The 26157-nt window shown below is 44.2% G+C and overlaps 2 protein-coding genes across 2 annotated transcripts; one reads left to right on the top strand and one right to left on the bottom strand.

The window, feature by feature from the left end:
- The first annotated feature begins 585 nt into the window (after positions 1–585).
- LOC115147849 (keratin, type I cytoskeletal 17-like) lies at positions 586–3173 on the top strand. Its single transcript, XM_029690120.1, has 5 exons — positions 586–683; positions 1148–1372; positions 1960–1999; positions 2329–2560; positions 2833–3173. The coding sequence occupies exons 1-5, from the start codon at positions 586–588 to the stop codon at positions 2979–2981; spliced, it is 744 nt and encodes a 247-aa protein (XP_029545980.1). The 3' UTR covers positions 2982–3173.
- Positions 3174–3855: 682 nt separating this feature from the next.
- LOC115208683 (keratin, type I cytoskeletal 13) lies at positions 3856–7520 on the bottom strand. The gene is made up of 7 exons (XM_029776938.1): positions 6912–7520; positions 6391–6473; positions 5913–6069; positions 5514–5675; positions 5249–5374; positions 4710–4930; positions 3856–4523 (listed from the first exon to the last, which is right to left on the bottom strand). Exons 1-7 carry the CDS (start codon positions 7449–7451, stop codon positions 4307–4309), a joined length of 1506 nt encoding a protein of 501 aa, XP_029632798.1. The 5' UTR covers positions 7452–7520; the 3' UTR covers positions 3856–4306.
- Positions 7521–26157: the final 18637 nt, after the last annotated feature.

Below are 26157 nucleotides of genomic sequence, written 5' to 3' on the forward strand. Positions count from 1 at the left end.
AGGGGCTACTAACGACTATGAATCATGACACACTATTCATATAAAACATTTGTCTTTCACTCAAGGCTCTATACAACACACTCTGAGTAGAAGTTACCCTTTTAGAAACAGAACCATAATCAGCCTACCCAAGCTAAATCTTATCCATTACTATTAGTGAGGAAAATGCAAAACTGATCAATGGTCGAGTCTGAATCCCCATACTAGCGTATTACATACTTAAACTGCATACTAATTTTGGCGTTTGATCTACCTGTAGTAGAATTCACTTGTTTTTTACGACTCACGTGTTTGACAACAGATTAATTGACACGCTGTACCAAAATGAATGAGTGGTGGGAGTCAATACATTCGCGCATTAGATGATGCATTTGGATTACTATTTTCAAATTTCACATACTATAAAACTTCGCACACTATTTAGTACGCTAGTATGGGTATTCAGACACTGCCAGTGTCTAGCCATCCCTACTCCACAGACAAAGCAAAAGACTACAATCTTAAAACATATTGGTAGTCTGTGTGACCTTAGCATGATCTTCGACCTTTGCCCTGCTCAGGTATGCGAAAGAGTAGGCCATGAGGATGGCAGTGGAGGCAGACATCAGTGGTCTGAGGAGGGTCCTGGATGACATGAACCTGGGCTGCTCTGACCTGGAGATGCAAAAAACTCACTTCAGTCGGCATCCACATGACAGTTGCTAGGCGGAAGGATATCATTGGCCACTAAGGAGTTCTTAGCCCTGTTTTGTATGGGGTGTTATTGGAGCAGTTAATGTTCAGTACACAAATATGACATCTACCTAACCACTGCTGATATCACACCAGGATTTCCTTTACACAGATGGATGGGTGTTTTTTTCAACATAGTTCCTCTCCCCCTCCTCACACTTCCTAGTATTCTTACTTTCTTCCATTAACTCACTATTACCCTTTGTGTGATCTTACATGCACAAACTCACACATAACAGTTCATGTATGGTGCATAATGGGTAATATATTGACCAGTAGGAGACAGTAGATTAGTTGACAATAACTTAGTCCCTTAGGTTAGTCCTCTGGTTGAAAAACATGTAATCACACGTGTGGTGCTGCACTGTAATAGTAAATACTCAGATCTAAAACATTGAGACCTGTTTAATCGCAGTCAAGCTACTGTTGGTTGTTATGGTTACTACCTGAGGTTACGCCCTCTGACCTTTGACCTACAGGAGATTGTCCTGGTGAAGACCCATGTGGGCAGCCAGGTGAATGTATCAGTGGATGCTGCCCTATCCCAGGACCTGAACGCAGCGATGACCGAGATTAGGAAGCACTACGAGTATGTGGCCATCAAGAACCGCAAGAGCTGGAAGCCTGGTACCAGGTCAAGGTGAGCTGAATGAACAATATATCTTTACTATATGAAGTCATTTATCTAAAAGAGTTATTCTCTAAAGGTTTTTTTGGAAATCAATTTAGAGACTGAATGAGTTGGCTCTGAGGTAAACTGTGTTGACTAATGCTATTTTTTTTACCTGTATAGCTGGCCACAGTGGAGATTGAAGTCGTGGCAAACAATGAGCAGCTGGTGAGCTGCCTCACAGAGTCCGAAGGACACACACACTCACTCACACACACTCACATCGATACTCCAACAAACACACACACACACTCACTCACACACACTCACATCGATACTCCAACAAACACACACACACACACACACACACACACACACACACACACACACACACACACACACACACACACACACACACACACACACACACACACACACACACACGTGTGCGCACCATACTGGAATTGGAAGTGAAAACCCAGGCATGGATGATAGCATGTATGCAGGTCTCTGCATGTCGTTATTCTGACACCCATAAATACCTTACTGACATTTTGAACTTGGCAACATGCCCACCTCATGTCTGGACTTGACCAAACATTCTTCTGGGTGTGAAGTCTATTGGAGCACCAGATTCACAACCTCTCACACACTTTTGTGCAACAGAGTTATACAATAATGGAATATTATCCATGTGTGTAGTGCATTGGAGAGGGCACCCACTCTATCCCCCGCGAACAGAAGCAAAACTTGTGCAACAGTGTCACATACTGTGGTAGCATATCATTGGACAAGGCACCAGTATACTAACTAGTCCGCTCCAGGGGGAAGTTTTCCCTAAGTAAAGATCTAGGATCAGCTTCCCCTCCCCCGATCCTAAACTTAACCATTAGTGGGGAGAAATGCAAAACTGACACAAGATCAATGTCTTGGTGCTACTTCACTCTTCACCCACTCATCCCATCCACTCCCTCCTCCCCCGATAGAAATCCTCCCTGGAGGGCACCCTGGCAGACACCCAGAAGCGCTACTCTGCTCAGCTGGCAGAGCTCCAGAGCATGGTGACTAGCCTGGAGCTCCAGCTCTCCCAGCTCCACGCCAACATCGCCCACAACAAGCAGGAGTACGACATGTTGCTGAACCTCAAGACCCGGCTGGAGCTGGAGATTGCAGAGTACAGGAGGCTGCTGGACGGAGAGGACGACAGCTCCACCCCAGGTAAGCCATTGTATACAGCGGGCAATAGGCCTTTGTAGACTTCTTGCCAAACGCATCATCATGAGACTGATGAGACTTGGTCTTGCTTGATTTTAAGCTGAAAGCAAAATACTGTATCTTCAAAACTTGAAAGTTGACAATTATTTTGGACTGTATCAAAAGTGGACTAATGAAGAAGATATGAAGAAACAAAAATTATTATAAAAGTATGCTTTAAAGTGCTCAGTATGAGTGTTGCAATGAGATTTACTCCATGTCCATTTATGACTCAGTGGTTACCAAGACGATCACCGTGACCCAGACCATTGTGGATGGAAAGGTGATGGTTCTGTCAACAGAAACATCAATAAAGATTATGTGGTTGAATGAGAGTGGACTGTGTGGTTTCACTTGTTTCAGAGATATTAATGCTTTATCATAGACTGACTATATGAATCTGTGAGTATGGATGTCATAGCAGATACATTTTGTGCTCTCATTTCATATGACTTGATTTCAATTTGACATCTTTCCACCAAAACATTGTGTCCAGCACTAGAGTTGACTCCACAAACACTCTCCATACAGTATATAACTCTGAATCTAATGCTTGAAAAACTGAGTTTGATTATTAGAGATAGAATGATGTCATTTTGCCGACAGCCAGTGTGACGGCCCTCCCACTCTGCCGAATTTTTTCTCTTTGCTCTTGTTTTCCTTGGTGGGATGTTCGGGGGGCGGAGCCGGGAGGGTCGTCAGTGAGGTGGGACGCACCTGGGTTCGGGTGTGTCCCGGGGATAAGTACACCTTTTCCCCATTCATTGAGGAGACTCTCTCCACGCAGACACACTGTTATTTTTGGTTGTGGCATTTTGTGGTTTGTTTGTTTCGGCACCTTTCAACACCCCTCATTTTCACCATCTATGCATGCAACCACTCACTTACACTACTGAATACTGACTACACACACTATTGTTACTTGTATATAGTTTTAGTTAATAAATATTTAGTTAATAAATATATTTTTGTTATTCCTTATCTCCACGTTGTCTCCCTCTTCGTAACTGGCTACGAGCAGGTTCGTGGCACTAGCGATCAGACTTCTTCTATTCACATTTCTATATTGCCAAGTATTAAACTCAACTCAGCAGAAGTGAATGTCATAAATTACACTATTCAAGATTGTTCTGACACATATGCTTTCTCAAGACAATAGAATTGGCCTCATGTGCAAAAGATGACAACTTATATGATAGTCAGATGTATAGGAGCATGCCAGATCAGATACATCAAGTTGAAAGACACAGAAAACAGAATGATGGTGTCAGCAAGGCAGAGCATCTTTATTGCATTCACAATGGGGTCTGTTGTTTGTGTTCCATCCAGATGTAGTAGAATATGTTGTTCTGGAGGTGTTAACCATAGAAATAGAATTACCAGAAAATAAATCCCCATTCAAGTCAATGTTCCATGATGGGTATCTGAGGGGCTTTAGCCATTCTAGAAAGAATAGGAGGATGGTATGCACATCTTTAACTACAGTTGACCGGAGCTGGCTTAAACAAATAATAGAGATAAGGAAGACAGGGATTTTTCATCTTATGAAGACATTGTATAAGTTCAAACGTTGAATTTTAGGTTGCATGAATAAAGCACTGGGGAGCAGCAATATTCCATGTGATGGCCTCTCATTTCCTATACCCAGCAATTATATTTCTATGGGGTTAACCCGTTGCTTACTGCAGTGATCGCTGTGTTTGTGGGACCTTAAGAAGCGTGTTTGGTTTCACTTGAGGAGACAACCTTGCCGTCCACCATTTCCTCTGTGACGATCACCACCTTGCGTGTGGTGGAGGTGGAGGAGCTGGGGCCGGAGCTGGAGGAGCTGACACCGGAGCTGACGCCGGAGCTGAGGCCAGAGCTGGAGGAGCTGACGTGGGAGCTGGAGGAGCTGTGGCCGGATTTCGAGGAGCTGAGGCCGAGGCTGTGAGGAAGGGAAACCAATGGTTAGCATAGTTAGCATCTATGATCATAATAAATATCTGTTAAAGGTCACATAGCTGATGATTCATGTCAAAAGTAACCATGGCTCATACTAAGGTCAATTTCAAAAGAGACTTGTTTTTAAAGTGAAATGTTGAGGGAGACATCCCATCGCATTCTGCCTTACCCGCTAGCCTCTCCGTCCAGCAGCCTCCTGTACTCAGCGATCTCCATCTCCAGGCGTGTCTTGATGTCCAGCAGCATCTTGTACTCCTGGCCCTGGCGTTCCATGTCGCTGCGGAGGGACACTAGCTGCTCCTCCAGACTGGTCACTTGGTTCTGGAGGCGTCCCAGCTGCATGGAGTAACGGCCCTCTGTCTCCGCCAGCGTGTTCTCCAGGGAGCCTTTCTATTGGCCGGGAGAGATAGAGATGATGGGTCAAAAACGGTGGGAGTAAGTTTGGAATTTGGAATGTTTACTGTCATACTGAAAAAGTTAGCTCTGGTAATTGAATGTGAAGGCAGGTAGAGGTTAGCTATAGTAATGTAAAGGTGCTTGGCTATAACATCTTGAGGGATAGTGGAAGAGTCCAGGTGAAAGTGAGATACTTGAGATTTGGTAAAGAGAATGATGAAAGAGTCAAATGCTGATTGTTGAAGAAAGTTGTAGGAAGTTGTGTAAGTAATGTCCCCTTAACAGTGGTCTGTGTTAATAATTGCTGCTCACCATGGTGAGCTGTGACTGCAGTTCAATTTCCAGGCCCTGCAGTGTGCGACGGATCTCTGAGATCTCTGACTTGGAGGTCTGGAGAACCTCTGTGCTGGACGCCACCTCCTTGTTCAACGTCTCTGTCTGTTAAACACAATAAGTGGTCAATCATCACAGAAACAAACCAACATTTCAGCTCATGATAGAATGTGACAACGTTACCAACTAGAAGTAAAGAAACATCTACAAAATGAACATATTTTAGGGGTTCTAGAGGTTCTACCTTGGTCTGGAACCAGGCCTCCAGGTCACGCTGGTTCTTGGCACTAACGGCCTCGTACTGCTCACGAATCTCAGCCATGACTCTGGACAGGTCCTCCTGTGGTGCTGCGTCCACCTCCACGTTGATTTGTCCAGTCATCTGCGTCCTCATGGCAAGCAGTTCCTGTGTAGAAACACATAGTGGTGAGTTTAACAGATTAAGAAGTGACTAACCTCTGCCTGATGGTAACAACTTGACCTGCCCTCTATCTTCATTATACATTTGAACACCATTGCTTAGTACAGATGTGCTTGAAAGCCAGCAATGGTGTTCTAATGAAGACCCATAGCAGGTTGACATGGTCAATAGATGTAATACATTAAGGGACTGTATGGATATGTTCCATCAGCCCACACCCACCTCCTCATGGTTCTTTTTGAGATAGATGAGCTCCTCCTTCAGCCCCTCGATCTGCATCTCCAGGTCAGATCTGGCCATGGTCATCTCGTCCAGCATCCTCTTCAGCCCGGCGATGTCCGCCTCCACTGACTGACGCATGGCCAGCTCGTTCTCATACCTGAGAGATGGAGAGAACTTAGGTCAAAGAACTGCCGGAATGTGTTCCTCTGTGAGAATAGCAGGGGTTATAGATTATAGTATTGCATTAAGTTTTGGGAAAATAACAGTAAGTAACACCAGGCTTCTGATATGTCTGTTGGGTGGGTGTGGTTATGGTGGAAGTGAAGGGTAATGTCATTTGGTTTCCTTTTTAATATATTCAACACAAAATGTAATAAAAAACAGTATGAGGGTTTTTACAGATTTGGGGTTATTCCATGTGGTTAATGTAATGCACCAGCAGTGTACTGTATCTGTGGATGGTGTTGGGTGTACTTACTTGTTTCTGAAGTCGTCTGCAGCGAGCTTTGAGTTGTCGACGCTGAGATAGATGCTTCCATTCAAGCAGGTGGCAGCCTGGATCTGAGAGGTGGAGGATGGCAAAACATGTCAGGATGGGGCATGCATGAAATTTCCCACAAATGCAGTACACACAAACAGTGATACCACACTGTAATCATTGACTTCTGAGTTTCAGCTGCACTGTAAATTATAGCTCATAGAAGCATTACAGGGAACCTGTTGTCGTTATGGTCATTGTAAAGCATGGCACAAAGAAACAAATCGCACCTTTCGCAATCGCTTAGGGGCTCTTAAGAGAGAGGAAGGAATAGCTTCAATGATCTGCTTAAATTTCAATGCTGCAGCTAAAAATATGCATACTGTCTTTGCATCTATCTTTGGTGCAATATCTTGGTTGAATCAATGATGTCAAATTTGTATAATTTTGCATTGTCCAAAATTCATCGTCATAACACTCATCATTGACTGCTTTTTCCATCTAGGAAACACGTCACGTACCTTGTCCTGCAGGTCGGCGATAGTTGCGTAGAAGCCAGAGTAGTCGCGAGCGCTGGGGGACGTCTTGCTCTCAAGGAACTGACGGATCTTCAGCTCCAGCTCGGCGTTGGCCGCCTCTAGCATGCGCACTTTCTCCAAGTAGGTGGACAGGCGGTCGTTCAGGTTCTGCATTGTGGCCTTCTCATTGACCGACACATGAAGGTCGGCTCCACCACCGCCACCACCACCCCCTCCCATGCCGAAACTAAAACCGCCGCCGCCGCCACCCCCTCCCATTCCGAAACCATAACCGCCACCACCACCTCCACCACCGGAACCGAACGAGGAGCTAGAGATGCGCACCCCAGAGCCTCCTGCACCTCCATACACACTGCCGGCCCTCATGGCAGTGACACGGCCTCCTCCACCACCACCCATCGAGGAGAAGCGGGAGGAGCCCATACCCATTCCACCTCCACCTCCAGACCTCATGGACATGGTGCCACCTCCGCCTCCACCGCCGCTGCTGCTGTAGGACATGCTAGATCTGGAGAAGGACATGGCTGCTGAGAGGGAGTCTGCCTGCCTGGGATGAAGAGGAGAGAGAATGTGATGCACTGCCCAGCCACTGTTCCCTTTTTATGCTGCACAGGGCAGAAGGAGGGAGGGAGGGTGGAAGGTGGACATGGGTGGGAGAGGCAGAAGGGAGGAATACAGGTAAGCATTACCTCATGTAGGGCAGGGCAGGACTCCTCCACCCACTTTGACACCCTGCGGGCAGTCGCTAGGATGCAGAAGGAGATGGAGGAGGATAGATAGATATGTGCTATATGTGTGGATATTGAAAATATACTATTGCTGTGCAACTCCACCCTCCCCCATCTCACTCTATATATAGTGTCTGCCTGCACAAACATATAAAAGTTCACACCCTGTAAACAGATGGAATTCCTCTCCCATAATAGCGTCTGGTTGAAAGCATAAACAAACCCGCTTCTATTAGCCCCAGGTAGGTCAGTCAATCAGTCAACACACACAGTTTAACTTTGACAGGTGAGCTTTTCCATGTTTCCTGAGAATATAGATTGACACACAGAATGGCTATTTACCTGTACCTGTTATGTTACTAAGACAACAAGTTGCAAAGAAACTTCACGGTAGAATATGATCTATCGCTTGACACCCAGACAACATTCTCCCCGAACAGACCTGTCTTTGTCTCACACACTGATGTCTTGCAAGAAAATCTCCTGCCCTTTTCCCTAAACGCAACAGTCCATTGTTCCTTTTATGCACATACTCAGTTACCATTGTATTAAGTTTCACTCAACTTCATGCATTTTCCATCAACAGTAGGAGTCTGCAGGACTGACAAAAGTACCACTATATAGCCCCCATGGGATGAGTCATTACTCCGGGCATCGTACCCCAGGAAAATAAACCTCAGATGGGATTAAAGTACTGTTCTTTTCCCTTAACACCTTGGAAGGGAACTTGGCATCTGCAGCATGCAAGAACAAGCTGTCACTTGTTTGCATATTTCCATATAACCAGAGCATTTCTTGCAGATGTATTTTTATCATGCTCCAGAGGTTACCATTTGAGTCTGACATTTAGAATGTGGAAAAGTTGATTTGCATTTGGTTAATGCCAAAGAGCATTGCAGCATTTATGTCCTCATGTTAATGATTTGCAGTAGAATGGATTATAGTGGCATTGGCGGAGATGTTGCACTATACACAGTGTACAGTTGAAGTCGGAAGATTACATACACTTAGCCAAATACATTTAAACTCAGTTTTTCAAAACTCCTGACATTTAATTAGTCAGTTAGGATCCCCACTTTATTTTAAGAATGTGAAATGTCAGAATAATAGTAGAGAGAATAATTTATTTCAGCTTTTATTTCTTTCATCACATTCCCAGTCGGTCAGAAGTTTACATACACTCAATTAGTATTTGGAAGCATTGCCTTTAAATTGTTTAACTTGGGTCAAATGTTTCAGGTAGCCTTCCACAAGTTTCCCACAATAAGTTGGGTGAATATTGGCCCATTCCTCTTGACAGAGCTGGTGTAAATGAGTCCGGTTTGTAGGCCTCCTTGCTAGCACACACTTTTTCAGTTCTGCCCACTCATTTTCTGTAGGATTGAGGTCAGGGCTTTGTGATGGCCACTCCAATACCTTGACTTTGTTGTCCTTAAGCCATTTTGCCACAACTTTGGAAGTATGCTTGGGGTCATTGTCCATTTGGAAGACCCCATTTGCGAACAAGATTTAACTTCCTGACTGATGTCTTGAGACGTTGCTTCAATATATCCATATCATTTTCCTCCTCATGATGCCATTTATTTTGTAAAGTGCACCAGTCCCTCCTGCAGCAAAGCACCCCCACAAATTGATGGTGCCACCCCCGTGCTTCACGGTTGGGATGATGTTCTTCGGCTTGCAAGCCTCCCCCTTTTTCATCCAAACATAACGATGGTCATTATGGCCAAACAGTTCTATTTTTGTTTCATCAGACCAGAGGACATTTTTCCATGTGCAGTTGCAAACCGTAGTCTGGCTTTGTTATGGCGGTTTTGGAGCAGTGGCTTCTTCCTTGCTGAGCGGCCTTTCACGTTATGTCGATATAGGACTCGTTTTACTGTGGATATAGATACTTTTGTACCTGTTTCCTCCAGCATCTTCACAAGGTTCTGGGATTGATTTGCACTTTTTGCACCTCCTTCCTGAGCGGTATGACGGCTGCGTGGTCCCATGGTGTTTATACTTGCGTACTATTGTTTGTACAGATGAACGTGGAACCTTCAGGTGTTTGGAAATTGCTCCCAAGGATGAACCAGACTTGCGGAGGTCTACAATTTTTTTCTGAGGTCTTGGCTGATTTCTTTTGATTTTCCCATGATGTCAAGCAAAGAGGCACTGAGTTTGAAGGTAGGCCTTGAAATACATCCACAGGTACACCTCCAATTGATTCAAATGATGTCAATTAGCCTGTCAGAAGATTCTAAAGCCATGACATCATTTTCTGGAATTTTCCAAGCTGTTTAAAGGCACAGTCAACCTAGTGTATGTAAACTTCTGACCCACTGGAATTGTGATACAGTGACTTATAAGTGAAACAATCTGTCTGTAAACAATTTGTTGGAAAAATTACTTGTATCATGCACAAAGTAGATGTCCTTACCGACTTGCCAAAACTATAGTTTGTTAACAATACATTTGTGGAGACGTTGAAAAATGAGTTTTAATGATTGTAGCTATTCAACTGTATCTATTGCCTTTAAGTCAACATGGTCTAACTAGAGTATGTAACAAAAAAGTTACATTTAACCTTTGTTGGTAAATTGTCACCATAGCTGACATATTATTAACATGTAAGTTGCAGTGACATCCCACTGGGCACACCACGTCATTTCAACATGGACATATGGGGGATATTTGGTTGAGATGTTGATCAATGAGAATTTAACCTTCATTCAAAAAGACAGCCAAAAGTTTGTTGAATTCCAAATGTGTTATCACTATGCTTTCAACCATCCAAAAACACAACCAAATTCCAATGGAATTTAGTTGTCACCTAAATGTGTTATAACTGCACTTTCAACCATTTAGCACAATGTTCAAATGAGAAAACAATGACAGATATTTTGTTTATCTGTACAACGGAATGTGTTTTCACTGTGCTTCATCTAATTAATAGTACAACCAAATGAGCTGAATTGCAGTTGAGATTTCACTAAAAGTACACTAGGACCAGAATGTGGCCCTGGCATTCCTGTTTTAAAGCTACGTTCCTGCAATTCTACTTAGTTTAACACGACATCTATTGTTGGGTATGCTATTTCATGATAATAATTATGAAAAAAATCTAGTCCAACCCATATTTGATTGTATTCTTCCTACCAAATGTGTTGTAATATTGTATAAGGAGCAATTATAATCTCTTATTCAGAACACCTGGGACTATCAAAATACCCCAAATCATTATGGTTTTTGTGCAGTTTTCAGTAAGTGAATAGCTCAATTGATGGCGACAGATTTCCCATTCAAAGTAAAGTCAAAAAAAGATTTCTGACTTGTGAAATCTTCGCCTCTGAATATCATAGAACCTAAAGCATCGCATTAACTGGCAATAACAGACATCCGCACAGAAGATGTTTTGGCAGTGTTGGAGGTGGAACTGCATTGGAGCTGTCAAATCGGTGAGCAGCTGCTCTTTCGGTCATTTTCACGAAGCCTCACCCCACTCTTGTTAGAAGTTCAGAACGAGAAAGTATAGGCTATACAGAAATAATTACGCTCAGATTGAAAAATCATTCAACAAAATGAAGATTTTTATCATCCAAACCAAGGTGTAGATTACATCTCACATTCAGGGTTGACTCTAAGCGAGATTTGGTTGGGGGGCCCCACCCCCATCAAGTGGGCAAAATAGTTTTAGTGGCCCCTTCTTGACAGCGGAGAGAAACATATACGTTAAAGTACATTTTCTGCAGTTCTACACATTTTGCCATGTGAAGAGAAAAATTAGCAATTTTATTAAACATTTCATGCAGTTCAACACATTTAGCCATGGGGTGAAAATAAAAATAAAAATATTCATAACTGGTTCAGGGGGCCCCAAATGACGGCTTACATCTCTTATGCCTGGAGCTGGCCCTGCTCATATTCCAGTGTTCGAACTTGTAAATATGGCTGCATGGGATTTCTATTAATGGGACTCCCTGCAGCCATTGTCAATGTCTGCTTTAGGTATAATGCCAAGAGCCACTTTGGCTTTGACAGCGCAAACGCAGTTCCACTTCTGGCAGCGCCAAAACAACTGCTATGGATGTTTTACTCATTTTAAGGTTGAACTGTTACAAAAGTTTGTAAGAGCCTTCATTTTTGGCTATTGTATTACAAAAACATTGAATTGTGTTTGGTTTGAAGGAGATGTATCTACTGCTTATGTCAGGAACCAGCTCATAGTCAGTAACAAAAAAGGAGCCAACGCAGAGATCAAGGAATATCAAAAATACATTTATTGACTTAAGTAAACTATAAACAAGTAACAATGGTGTGTGTAGTCAGTAATCAGTAGTGTAAGTGAGTGGTTGCATGCATAGATGGTGATAATGAGGGGTGTTGAGAGGTGCCAACACAAACAAGACAAAATGCCACAACCAAAAACCAACAGTGTCTGTGTAGAGAGAGTCTCCTCGATGTAGGGGGGAAAGGTATATTTATCCCAGGGACACACACGAGCCCAGGTGTGTCCAATTTTGCTGACGACCCTACAGGCTCCGCCCACCGATATCCTATTAAGGAAAACAAGAGCAAAGAGAAAGAATTCGGCAGACAGAGTGGGAGGGTCGTCACACTTAGCTAGTTTCATTTGTGCCACTGTCTCAGTCCTATAGATTTTTGGTTGAGATGGAGAAGTAAATCCAACATGCTAGTTGTCGGCAAGTTATTAGGCTATTTACTGTAGTGCAAAAGTGATACTGAATTATATTTGGTCAGTGCAACCAAATATCAACATTTGAAGGAGAGCTTTTCCAATGGCTTAGTCCTATTATTTTGGTTGAGATGGAGATGTGAATCCAACACATTCATTATTAAGTTGTCGACAAACTGGAATTAAAAGCTTGAAACCCTAGGCCTGTAAGTATTATCAATTACATTTTTATTCTGGGTTAAATTTAAATAATAGTTGTTGATGACTTTTTGCAAATGCTGTAGGCCTAATTAGCAGTGTTGATGAAATATGATTACATTGATAAAGTATGGGTAAGTTTTATTTGCTATGTTAAATCTACGCTTTCAAATGACTTTGATAGCAACAGTGAATCTATCTATTTTTTAATAATTTTTTTCCCCGTGGTCTCCAATTGGTAGTTACGATCTTGTCTCATCGCTGCAACTCCCCAACGGACTCGGGAGAGGCGAAGGTCGAAAGTCATGCATCCTCCGAAACACAACCCTGCCAAGCCTCACTGCTTCTTGACACACTGCTCGCTTAACCGGGAAGACAGCCACACCAATGTGTCGGAGGAAACACCGTCAAACTGACAATCGAAATCAGCTTGCAGGCGCCTAGCCCACCACAAGGAGTTGCTAGAGCATGATAGGACAAGGATATCCCAGCCGGTCAAACCCTCCCCTAACCCGGACAACAATGGGCCAATTGTGCATCGCCCCATGGGTCTCCTGGTCACGACCGGCTGTGACACAGCCTGGGATCTAACCCCAGGCTGCAGTGACGCCTCAACACTGCGATGCAGTGTCTTAGACAGCTGCGCCACTCGGGAGGCCAAATCTATCTAGTTTTTAATAAAAAATAGAAAATAAAAAATAAAGTAACAAATAATTAAACAGCAGCAGTAAAATAATTAAACAGCAGCAGTAAAATAACAGTAGGTAGAGTTAAAGTGACCTGCATAGATAATAAACAGAGTAGATGCAGCGTAAAAGAGGGGTGTGGGTAGCCCTTTGATTAGCTGTTCAGGAGTCTTATGGCTTGGGGGTAGAAGCTGCTAAGATACCGTTTGGACCTAGAATTGGTGCATCCGGTACTGCTTGCCGTGCTGTAGCAAAGAGAACAGTCTATGACTAGGGTGGATGGAGTCTTTGATAATTTTTAGGGCCTTCCTATGACACCTCCTGGCATAGAGGTCCTGGATGGCAGGGATTGGCCCCAGTGATCTACTGGGCCGTACGCACTACTCTCTGTAGTGCCGTGCAGTCGGAGGCCGAGCAGTTGTCATACCAGGCAGTGATACAACCAGTCAGGATGCTCTCAATGGTGCAGCCGTTGAACCTTTTGAGGATCTGAGGACCCATGCCGAATCTTTTCAGTCTCCTGAGGGGGAATAGATTTTGTGGTGCCCTCTTCACGACTGTCTTAGTGTGTTTGGACCATTCTAGTTTGTTGGTGATGTGGACACCAAGGGTCTTGAGGCTCTCAACCTGCTCCACTACAGCTCCGTCAATGAGAATGGGGGAGTGCTCGGTCCTCCTTTTCCTGTTGCACAGCCATACCCCACTCTTATCCCTCCATTCCCCACTTTCTTTCCTACCCAAACATGGAGGTGTAAAATTATGCGAGGAGTGTTTTTTGCTTCTGGTCACAAAAGTTGAAGTTTGCATTAGTCAAACATTTCTATCTCTGAAACATCTCCTAAACTCTCCTGGTTTGTGTCGTGTATATGTGTATCTCTCAACTATATAGAATAACATGTGCTATGACATGGCAGTGTGCAATGTACTCTCATGACTATACTTGCATTCTGCAGAATTTTACAAACCCTCAGAAACCGGCATCTGGGTGCAGGCTGGGGATCTGGGATTGTGGAAGGTGGGAGGGGAAGAGAATTAATAACTAATATAATCACAGAAACCTGTCTCTGTGTTGGTGCGTTCCATCACCACGTCTCCGTCTCCACTAGGGGCGATAAAGTCCTAGACCACTGTTACTCTATCCAAAAGCAAGCATACTAGGCACTTCCACATCCTCCCTTCGGAAAATCAGATCATGACTCTATACTCCTGCTTCCTATCTACACGGTAAACCAGGAAGTACCTGTGACGCTCTCCATAGAGAAATGGTCCTCCGATTTGGAGGCTATGCTACAGGACTGCTTTGCTAGCACTGACTGGAATATGTTCCGGTACTCCGCTGATAGCATCGACAAGCTAACCATCTCCATCAACGGCTTCATTAGGAAATACATCAGCGATGCTGTCCCACAGTGAAGGTTCACTGCTTCCCCAATCAAAAGCCCTGGATTAACTCAGAGGTAAGCTAAAGGACAGGTATACCGCACAAAGGGCTATCGCAGCCAACACCGAGGCTACGGCTGAGGACACAAAGTCCCACTACGATCTCCACTGAGCCATCAAACAAGCAAATGGACAATATAGGAACAAACTGGAATCCTATTACACAGACTCCGCCGCCCGCCGCATGTGGTAGGGGCTATAGTCCATTACGGATTACAAAAGAAGGCCCAGCCATGATCTTCCCAATGATGCCTCTCTACCAGAAGAACTCAATTAATTTGATGTACGCTTCGACAAAAACAACACCGAGCCCTTGAATGAGGGCCACCCCATATCCGGAGGACTGGTGGATCTCGCTAATCAGGTAAACACTCACAAGGCCGTGAGGCTGGACAGCATTCCAGGGCACGTTCTCAGAGCTTGCGCAGAACAGCCATTTACAACCTCACCTTGTCTCAGTCTCTAATCCCCACATGTCTCAAGCTGACCACCATCATTCCTGTTCCCAAGAACTCTAAGACTACCTGCCACAATGACTACCGCCCTGTAGGACTCACATCTGTAATCATGAAGTGTTTTGAAAGGCTGGTTATGGCACACATCAACTCCATTATTCCAGACACCCTAGAACCTAGACCCACTCCAATTTGCATACTGCCCCAACATATCCATAGACGACGCAATCTCAATTGCACTCCACATTGATTTCAACCACCTAGATGAGAGTAATACCTATGTGAAAATGCTGTTCATTGACTACAGCTCAGCGTTCAACACCATCGCCTCCTCCAAGACCACGAGGAACCTGTGACTGAACACCTCCTTCTGCAACTGGATCCTGGATTTCCTGATAGGCCGACCCAAGGTGGTGAGGGTAGGCAACATAGCCTCCGCCACACTGATCCTCAACACGGGGGCCCCACAGGGGTGTGTGCTTAGTCCCTTCTTGTCCTCCCTGTTCACCCATGACTGCGTGGCCATGCACGACTCCGACACCCTCATCAAATTTGCTGATGAAACAATGGTGGTAGGCCTGATCACCGGTGACTATAACACCACCTACAGGGTGGAGGTCAATGACCTGACAGTGTGGTGCCAGGACAGCAACCTCTCCCTCAACATCAGAAAGACCAAGAAGCTGATCATGGACTACATGAAACAGGGGGGTAAGCACTCCCCCATCCACATCGACGGGGATGTAGTGGAGTGGGTCGAAAGCTTCAAGTTGCTCTGTGTCTAAATCAGTAAGGACTAAAAATGGCCCACACAGCCGTGAAGAAGGCATGACAGCGCGTCTTCCTCCTCAGGAGGTTAAAAAGATTTAGCATGGGCCCTCAAATCCTCAAAAAGCTATATAGCTGCACCATTGAGAGCATCATGACTGGCTGCATCACTGCTTGGTATGGCAACTGCACCACCCTCGATCGCATGGTGCTACAGAGGGTGGGGTGGACAGCCCAGTACGTCCCTGGGGCCGAGTTCCCTACCATCCATGACTTCTATATCAGGCGGTGTGAAAGGAAGGCCCGGAAAATTGTTGAAGACTCCAGCCACCCAAGCCATAAACTGTTCTCTCTGCTTCCGCATGGCAAGCGGTACCATTACGCACACCAACAGGCTCCTGAACAGCTTCCCAGCCATAAAACTGCTAAATAGCTCATCTCAGTTACCAAGAGGTTTATCGTAAAAGTTTGCCATTTCCTTTTTTTACTTTTGGAGGGATTATGATTACCTTCGTGCCAAGAAAGGAAGAGAAGTCTCCTCCCTTGCAAATGGAAACTCTCGTGCCAAAGCCCTCCCTATCGCTAATTTTACAAGTGTGTATCATGGCCAAAAAGAAGAAGAAAATTATATAGCCAAGTTTGACTTTGTGGCTGTGGAATCTAGTGGAAACCATTTATCATCTGCACACAGGCTTGAAAATCACTGCACCAGTTTACGCACCGCCTTCGCCCCAATTCTGATTCATCCAAATAATCAATTATGAAAACTAAAAACCAGGAACTACTGTCGCTCGTAATCACATTATTCTATGTGAGCCTTGACAGATTTTCACCGTTTCATCTGTCCACGAAAATCTGTCCATGAGATTTTACTAAAAAGCTAACCACTACACAGACAATCTGCATTACCCTTCTTTTTTATTTCTACACTGACTCTATGCACACTCACAGGACTCTACACACTCACTCACACACACTCACATCGATACTCCAACAAACACACACACACACACACACACACACACACACACACACATGCATGAACATCTGCTAACCATGTGTGACAAATAAAATTTGATTTGATTTGACACACACAAACACACACACACACTTAATTTTCTCACACACACAGAACACACACACACATTCATGCTGACTCTACACACATACACACACACTCACACACAATCCTCATATACGCTGCTGCTACTCTGTTGTTCAGACACAAGCAAAGAATGTACATGTTTGACAGGAATGAACATGCAGAACCCCCCCAGGAGAAAATGTATGAAGCGTGAACTATGTAAAGTGACCTCTGCCTGTCCTCTCCCCTCCAAAAAGATGGCAGACCGCACAATCTAGTGGGCCATGATTATGTCCTAGCTAAATTCCCAAATCTGGCCCTCCTACCGGGATGACTATCTTTCATTCTCTCACCTCTCCACTGCAACTTTTCGTAGGTGTTTGCTATAAATAAGAATGTGTTCTCTTCTCAGTCAATTCACCTGGTAGAATAAGAGTTAAATAAACCACTGGTGTACACCCACCTCTCAGTTTAGATTGCAGGATGTGCCTAAGGGTGGCAGGTAGCCTAACGGTTAGAGAAGCGAGCCAGCAAACGAGTTGACGTCATCACTACTTGTTTTGGTATGAAGTGTTGACAAGCTGAATGTACCGAGCCATCTGTTTAAACTACTAGCACACAGCTCAGACACCCATGTATACCCCACAAGACATGCCACCATGCCACCAGGTCTCTTCACAATCCCCAAGTCCAGAACAGACTATAGGAGGGGCAGACAATACTACATAGAGCCATGACTACATGGAACTCTGTTCCACATCAGGTAACTGATGCAAGCAGTAGAATCAGATTTGAAAAAACAAGTAAAAATGCATCTTATGGAATAGCGGATTGTAAACAGACACACACATGCATACATCGTAATAATTTTGTATGGTGGTGTCACGGTTGTTGTAGGAATAAGCGGACCAAAGTGCAGCGTGTGGGTCGTTCCACATTTTATTTATACTGTGAAACTATGCAATACATAAATAAACTGAATGACAACAAAACAACAAACCGTGACTCAGAGGTGAAACATACACTACTCAAAATGAATCTCTCACAAACCCAGGTGGGACAAACACCAACTTAAATATGACCTCCAATTAGAGACAATGATGACCAGCTGCCTCTAATTGGAGATCATCCCAAACACAGCCCAACATAGAAATACAAAACTAGAACAACCCAACATTGAAATACAAAACTAGAACATAACAATATAGAAAAACTAAATTAGAAACCCCCCCTGTCACGCCCTGACCTACTCTACCATAGAAAATAAAAACTTACTATGGTCAGGACGTGACAGGTGGTATATTACATTTTGTATCGTACATTTTGTATTGTCGATATGTAGTGGTGTAATAATGTTATATGATGTACTGATTAATCTTTCGTTTTAAATGTAATGTAAGTGCTTTAATGTGTTTGGACCCCAGGAAGAGTAGCTGCTGCCTTGGCTGCAGCTAATGGGAATCCATAATAAATAAAATAAAAATACAGAAAACAGAATTATGGTGTCAGCAAGTCAGAGCATCTTTATTGCATTCACAATGGGGTCTGGTGTTGGTGTTCCATCCAGATGTTGTAGAATATGTTGTTCTGGAGGTGTTAACTAGAAATAGAATTACCAGAAAAGAAAACCCATTGAAGTCAATGTTCCATGATGGGTGTCTGAGGGGCTTTAGCCATTCCAGAAAGAATAGGAAGATGGTATGGACACCCCATACTAGAGCTAAACAGAGCTGTCCTTAACAGAAAACACAGATAATGAAGATAGTGAATATTCCCTTTGTAAAAGTTGAAATGTATTTTAGGTTGCATGAATAAAGCACTGGGGAACAGCAATACTCCATGTGCTGGCCTCTCATTTCCTATACCCATTCTACTAATTATATTTCAATGGGGTTAACCAATTGCTTGCACCTTGCCACCCACCATTTCCTCTGTGACAGTCACCACTTTGTCTGAGGTGGAGGAGCTGGGGCCAGAGCTGCAGCCAGAGCTGGAGGAGCTGAGATCAATGATTAGCATCTACATTTTAGTCATTTAGCAGACACTCTTATCCAGAGTGACTTACAGAAGTGAATGCATACATTTCTTTTTTTTTTTCTTCTCCATACTGGTCCCCCGTGGGAATCAAACCCACAACCCACAGGACCTGTGAAAGTTGTAGAAAGTTGTGTAAGTAATGCCCCCTAATGTGTGGTCCGTGCAGACAATTACGGCTCACCATGCTGATGGAGTGGTGCCTGGCTACAACAACTTGAGGGATAGTGTTAGAGCCCAGGTGAAAGTGAGATACTTGAGGGATGGTAGAGAATGATGAAAGAGTCAAATGTTGATTATTGATAAAAGTTGTAGAAAGTTGTGTACGTAATGTGCCCTAAACTGTGGTCCTTGGTCAGATGTTTGTAATTATGCCTCACCATGCTGAGCTGTGACTGCAGTTCGGCCTCCAGGCCCTGCAGTGTGCGACGGATCTCTGAGATCTCTGACTTGGAGGTCTGGAGAACCTCTGTGCTGGACGCCACCTCCTGGTTCAACGTCTCTGTCTGTAAAACACAATAAGTGGTCAATCATCACAGGATCAAACCAACATTTCAGCTCATGATGGAATGTCACAATGTTACTAACTAGAAGTAAAGGAACATCTACACCATGAACATATTTTAGGGCTTCTAGAGGTTCTACCTTGGTCTGGAACCAGGACTCCAGGTCACGCTGGTTCTTGGCACTAACGGCCTCGTACTGCTCACGAATCTCAGCCATGACTCTGGTCAGGTTCTCCTGTGGTGCTGCGTCCACTTCCACATTGATCTGTCCAGTCATCTGCATCCTCATGGCCAGCAGCTCCTGTGGAGAAACACATAGTGGTGAGTTTAGAGGATTAAGACATGACTGACCTCTGCCTGATGGTAACAACTTGACCTGCCTCTGTCTTCATTATGAATTTGAACACCATTGCTTAACATAGATGTGCTACCGCCGCTGCCACCCCTTCCCATGCCGAAACCTTAACCGCACCACCACAGGTTAGTCGAGGTAATTTGCAAAGTGACTGTGCAAAGACAATAAACAGCAAGTAGCAGCAGTATAAAAACAAAGGTGTAGGAGGCAGTGGGGGTTGGGGGTCAATGTAAATAGTCCGGGTTGCCATTTGATTAATTGTTCAGCAGTCTTATGGCTTGGGGGTAGAAGCTGTTAAGGAGCCTTTTGGTCCAAGACTTGGCGCTCCGGTGTCGCTTGCCGAGAGAACAGTCTATGACTTCGGTTTCAGGAGTCTTTGACAATTTTGGGGCCTTCCTCTGACACCGCCTGGTATATACTGTAGGTCCTGGATGTCAGCATGCTTGGCCCCAGTGATGTACTGGGCTGTACGCACTACCCTCTGTAGCACCTTACGGTCAGATGCTGAGCAGTTGCCATACCAGGCGGTGATGCAACCAGTCATCACCGCCTGTCCTTTTCCTTAAACATAACAGTCCATTGTTGCTTCATAGTGTTTGTGATTTTATGCATAGCCTCACGTACCATTATATTAAGTTTCACTCAACTTTATGCATTTTCCATCCACTGTAGTTGTCTGCAGGTCCAACAAAAGTAGTTTTCCTTCCCTTTCCAACTTTATAGCACCATGGGATGAGCCATTACTCCAGGCATCGTACCCCATGAAAAATAACCACAGATGGGATTAATGATAGAACGTACTGTTCTTTTGCCTTAACACCTTGGTAAGGAATTTGGCATCTGCAGCGTGCAAGAACAAGCTATTGCTTGTTTGCATATTTCCATATAACCAGAGCATGCTCCAGATGTTGCCTTTGAGTCCTATGTTCTGTATGTGGGAAAGTTGATTTGCATTTGGTTAAAGCCAATGAGCATTGCAGAAGTTATGTTGCCTTTAAGTCAACACGGTCTAACTAGAATATGTAACAGAAAAGTTACATTTAACCTTTGTAGGTAAATTGTCACCATAGCTGACATATTATTAACACGTAAGTTGCAGTGACATCTCACTGGGCTCACCATGTCATTTCTGTAATGAACACGAGGGAGACAGAGAGCTGGTTTCAAGCGCAGGGCACAGCAGGTGTTTAATGTAAAGGACCATAGGAGGAGGCAGGTAGCTGGGTCCAGGGGCAGGCAGCAGGTCATACACAGAGGTCCAAAAAGGCAACAGTACAGGCAGGGAAAAGGCTAGTAACGTAGTCCGGGAGATCAGGAAATAGGTAGATAACAGGAAATCCGATAGGCTAAAGTACAGGCAAAAGGCGTCGTTAGTGAGGCAGGCAAAAACTATCATACATAGGAGGATTAAATCACGCGAAAACCAGCGCTCCGAATAGAAGTGTGTCCAAAAACAAACAATACTTCACAACAATTAGGTGCAAAGAACTGAACTAAACAGTGTGTGATAATGACATACAGGTGTGTGAATAGGTTATCAGAATTAGGGTGATTGGGATCTGGAGAGTGAGCTGCGTGCAGGGGATCTATGTGTTTGAGAGTGTGGGTTGGAAGCAGACGTTACAATTTCAACATGGACAATTGGGTGATATTTGGTTGAGATGTTGATCAATGAGATTATAACCTATATTCACCCATTCAAAAAGACAGACAAAAGTTTGTTGAATTCCCAATGTGTTATCACTATGCTTTAAACCATCCAAAAACAATGGAACAACGTTGTCTGATTTTTCGTTTAGTTGTCACCTAAATGTGTTATAGCTGCACTTTCAACCGTTTAGCACAACGTTCAAATGGCAAAACTATGACAGAAATGTTGTGTGTTTGTACAACTCAATGTGATGTCACTGTGCTTCATCTAATAGCACAACCAAATGAGCTGAATTGCAGTTTTCAATAAAAGTACATGGTGCAAGCAAGGGCGGACTAGAACCAGAAATGTGGCCCTGGCATTTCTGTTTTAAAGCTAAGTTCCTGCAATACTACTTCGATTAGCATGACATCTATTGTTGGGTATGCTATTTCATGATAATAATTATGACAAAATGTAGTCTAGAGTAAATTGCACAGCCATATCCCACTCTTATCCCTCCATTCCCCACTTTCTTTCGTACCCACATTTCTCTCAAACCAAGAGGAGTAAAATTAAAATAGTGTATTTGCCTCTGGTCACAAAAGTTGAAATTAGCATTAGTCAAACATTTCTATCTCTATAACGTCTCCTAAACTCTCCTGGTTTGTGTCATGCATATATGCATCTCTCAACTATATAGAATAACATGTGCTATGACATGGCAGTGTGCAATGTACTCTCATGACCATACCTGCACTCTGCAGGCTTTTACAAACCCTCAGAAACTGGCATCTTGGTGCTGGCGTGGGATCGAGGATTGTGGGAGGTGGAAGGGGTTCATGTGGTCCATAATAGACCTTTTCTTTTATACAATTCCTTGTCTTCACCATTAGCCTTTGCAACCTCAAAAATAAAATGTTCTGTCTGTATGTTGTTTTTAATGATTGGTATTGATAATTAATATAATCACAGAAACCTGTATATGGGATGTTTTTTCCCATCAACACGTCTCCTTCTACACTAGGGGCGATAAAGTCCTAGACCACTGTTACTCTATCCACAAGCAAGCATACAAGGCCCTTCCTTGTCCCCACTTCGGCAAATCAGATCATGACTATATACTCCTACTTCCTGTCTACAAGGTCAAACAGGAAATACCCGCTCCATAGAGGAATGGTCCCCCGAATCGGAGACTAAGCTACAAGACTGCTGTGCTAGCGCTGACTGGAATATTTTACGTTACTCAGCCGATATCATCGACAAGCTAACCACCTCCGTCAACGGCTTTATTAGGAAATACATCAGCGACGCTGCTTCCCCAATCAAAAGCCCTGATTTAACACAGAGTTTGGTGCTAAGCTAAAGGACAGGTTTAGCGCACACAGGAATATCGCAGCCAACTCCAAGGCTATGGCTAAGGACACAAACAAGTACAAGAAGTCCTGCTACGATCTCCAGACAGCCATCAAACAAGCAAAAGGACAATATAGGAACACGCTGGAATCCTATTACACAGACTCTGACCCCCGCCGCATGTGGCAAGGGCTATAGTCCATTACGGATTACAAAGGAAGGCCCAGCCATGATCTTCCCAATGATGTCTCTCTACTAGAAGAACTCAATGCATTTAATGCACGCTTCAACAAAAACAACACCGAGCCGAGCATGAGCGCACCCGCCGATTCAGAGCCCTGGGGGATCTCGCTAATCAGGTTAACACTCAGTATTCCAGGGCACGTTCTCAGTGCGTGCGCAGAACAGCCATTAACAACCTCTCCTTGTCTCTAATCCCCACGTCTCAAGCTGACCCCCATCATTCCTGTTCCCAAGAACTCTAAGACTACCTGCCACAATGACTACCGCCCTGTAGGACTCACATCTGTAATCATGAAGTGTTTTGAAAGGCTGGTTATGGCACACATCAACTCCATTATTCCAGACACCCTAGACCCACTCCAATTTGCATACCGCCCCAACAGATCGACGCATACTCAATTGCACTCCACACTGCTCTCACCCACCAAGAGAAGAGGAATACCTACGTGAGAATGCTGTTCAATGACACCTCCCTCTGCAACTGGATCCTGAATTTCATGATAGGCCGACCCAAGGTGGTGAGGGTAGGCAACATAACCTCCGCCACACTGACCATCAACATGGCGGCCACAAAAGGGTGTGTGCTTAGTCCCTTGTTGTTCTCCCTGTTCACCCACGACTGCTTGGCCACGCACGACTCCGACACCATCAAGTTTGCTGACGACACGACGGTGGTAGGCCTGATCACCGGTGACTATGAGACCGCTTACAGGGAGGAGGTCAGTGATCTGACAGAGTGGTGCCAGGACAACAACCTCCCTCTCAACATCAGTAAGACCAAGGAGCTGATCGTGGACAACATTAAAGAGGAGGGTGAGCACTCCCCCATCCACATCGATGGGGATGTAGTGGAGTGGGCCGAGAGCTTCAAGTTCCTCGGTGTCCAAATCACTAAGGACTTAAAATAGCCCACACACACAGTCGTGAAGAAGGCATGACAGCGCGTCTTCCTCCTCAGGAGATTGAAAAGATTTGGCATGGGCCCTCAAGTCCTCAAAAAGTTATATAGCTGCACCATTGAGAGCATCATGACTGGCTGCATCACTGATTGGTATGGCAACTGCACCACCCTCGATTTCATGGTGCCCCAGAGGGTGGGGTGGACAGCCCAGTACATCCCTGGGGCCAAGCTCCCTACCATCCATGACTTCTATATCAGGTGGTGTGAAAGGAAGGCCCAGAAAAGACTCCAGCCACCCAAGCCATAAACTGTTCTCATGGCAAGTGGTACCAGTACGTGACACCAACGGGCTCCTGAACAGCTTCTGTCCTCAGCCATAAAATGGCCAAATAGCTCATCTCAGTTACCCAGAAGCTTCTCGTAAAAGTTTGAACATTTCTTTTTTTTACTTTTGGAGGGAATGCCTTTAACAATTATGATTACCTTTGTTCAAAGGAAGGAAGCGAAGTTTCCTCCTTCGCCACGTGGAAACTCTCGGCTAAAGTCCTCCCTTTAATTAATTTCACCAGTATTTATCTTGACTTTGTGGCTGTGGAATCTAGTGGAAACCGCTTATCATCCGCACACAGGCTTAAAAATCACTGTACCAGTTTACGCACCGCCTTCGCCCCAATTCTGATTCATCCAAATAATCAATGATGAAAACGGAAAACCAGGAACCACCGCCGCTGGTAATCACATTATTCTACGTGAGCCTTGACAGATTCTCGCCGTTTCATCTGTCCACAAAAATCTGTCCACGAGATATTACTAAATAGCTAACCAAATCACTACACGGTCTCTCTGTACTGACCCTTTTTATGGATTTCTTTATTTTTGCACTTACTTTATGCACACTCACAGGACTCTACACACTCACATTGATACTCCCACACACACACACACACACACACACACACACACACACACACACACATGCATGAACATCTGCTAACCATGTGTGACAAATAAAATTTGATTTGATTTGACACACACAAACACACACACACACTTAATTTTCTCACACACACAGAACACACACACACATTCATGCTGACTCTACACACACAAACACAAACAATCATCATATACGCTGCTGCTACTCTGTTGATCAGACACAAGCAAAGAATGTACATGTTTGACAGGAATGAAAATGCAGAACCCCCCCAGGAGAAAATGTATGAAGCATGTACTATGTAAAGTGACCTCTGCCTGTCCTCTCCCCTCCAAAAAGATGACAGACCGCACAATCTAGTGGGCCATGATTATGTCCTAGCTAAATTCCCAAATCTGGCCCTCCAACCGTGATGACCATCTAATCATCCAAAGCTTTCTAATGGACTTTTTCACCCCCTCACCTCTCCCCTGCAGCTATTCCCAGGTTGTTGCTATAAATAAGAATGAGTTCTCTTCTCAGTCAATTCACCTGGTAGAATAAAGGTTAAATAAAGCAATGGTGTACACCCACCTCTAAGTTTGGTTTGCAGCTTGTGCCTACTGTGCAATCACCCATAAAGGTTGGCAGGTAGGCTAGCAGTTAGAGAGGGGAGCCAGCAACCGGGTTGCAAGATTGAATCCCGGGTCCGACGGGAAAAATCAGTCGGGAAGTGAGCTGGCAACCGGAGGGTTACTGGTATCAAATCTTAGACATCATTGCCTGCTGTTGTGCCCTTGAGCAAGGCACTTAACCCCCCACAACAAAAGCTCCGTTTTAGTTTGATTTTAGTTTGATTCTTTATATAAATAAAGCATGCAAAAGCTTGTTTGTGTGTAAACTAAGGTATACCGCTTCATTTTAGCCTCAACCTTTTGTAATTCATAACTTATTATCTGTTTGTTTGTGGCTGTCACACGGAGCAGAGTACAGCAGTGCAACTTTGTCGCCACTGTCACTCACCAGATTCACCTGTAACTCAACCCCTGTCCATTGGCATTACGTAACTGGTTCTTCCAGACATCCAATGTAGAAACAAACAGACGCCCTTTTCTTGAACAAATATGTCATGAAGAAGACATTCTATAGCAATATTCTCTAGAACACAATCTAGTGATATTATGGCTTTTACAAGCAATGCTAAATCAGAATGTGCAGTCAGTTTGTCAGTCCGCATTGACATGTTCACACAA

The sequence above is a fragment of the Salmo trutta genome, chromosome 14, assembly GCF_901001165.1.
Source record: "Salmo trutta chromosome 14, fSalTru1.1, whole genome shotgun sequence".
Lineage (NCBI taxonomy): Eukaryota > Metazoa > Chordata > Actinopteri > Salmoniformes > Salmonidae > Salmo > Salmo trutta.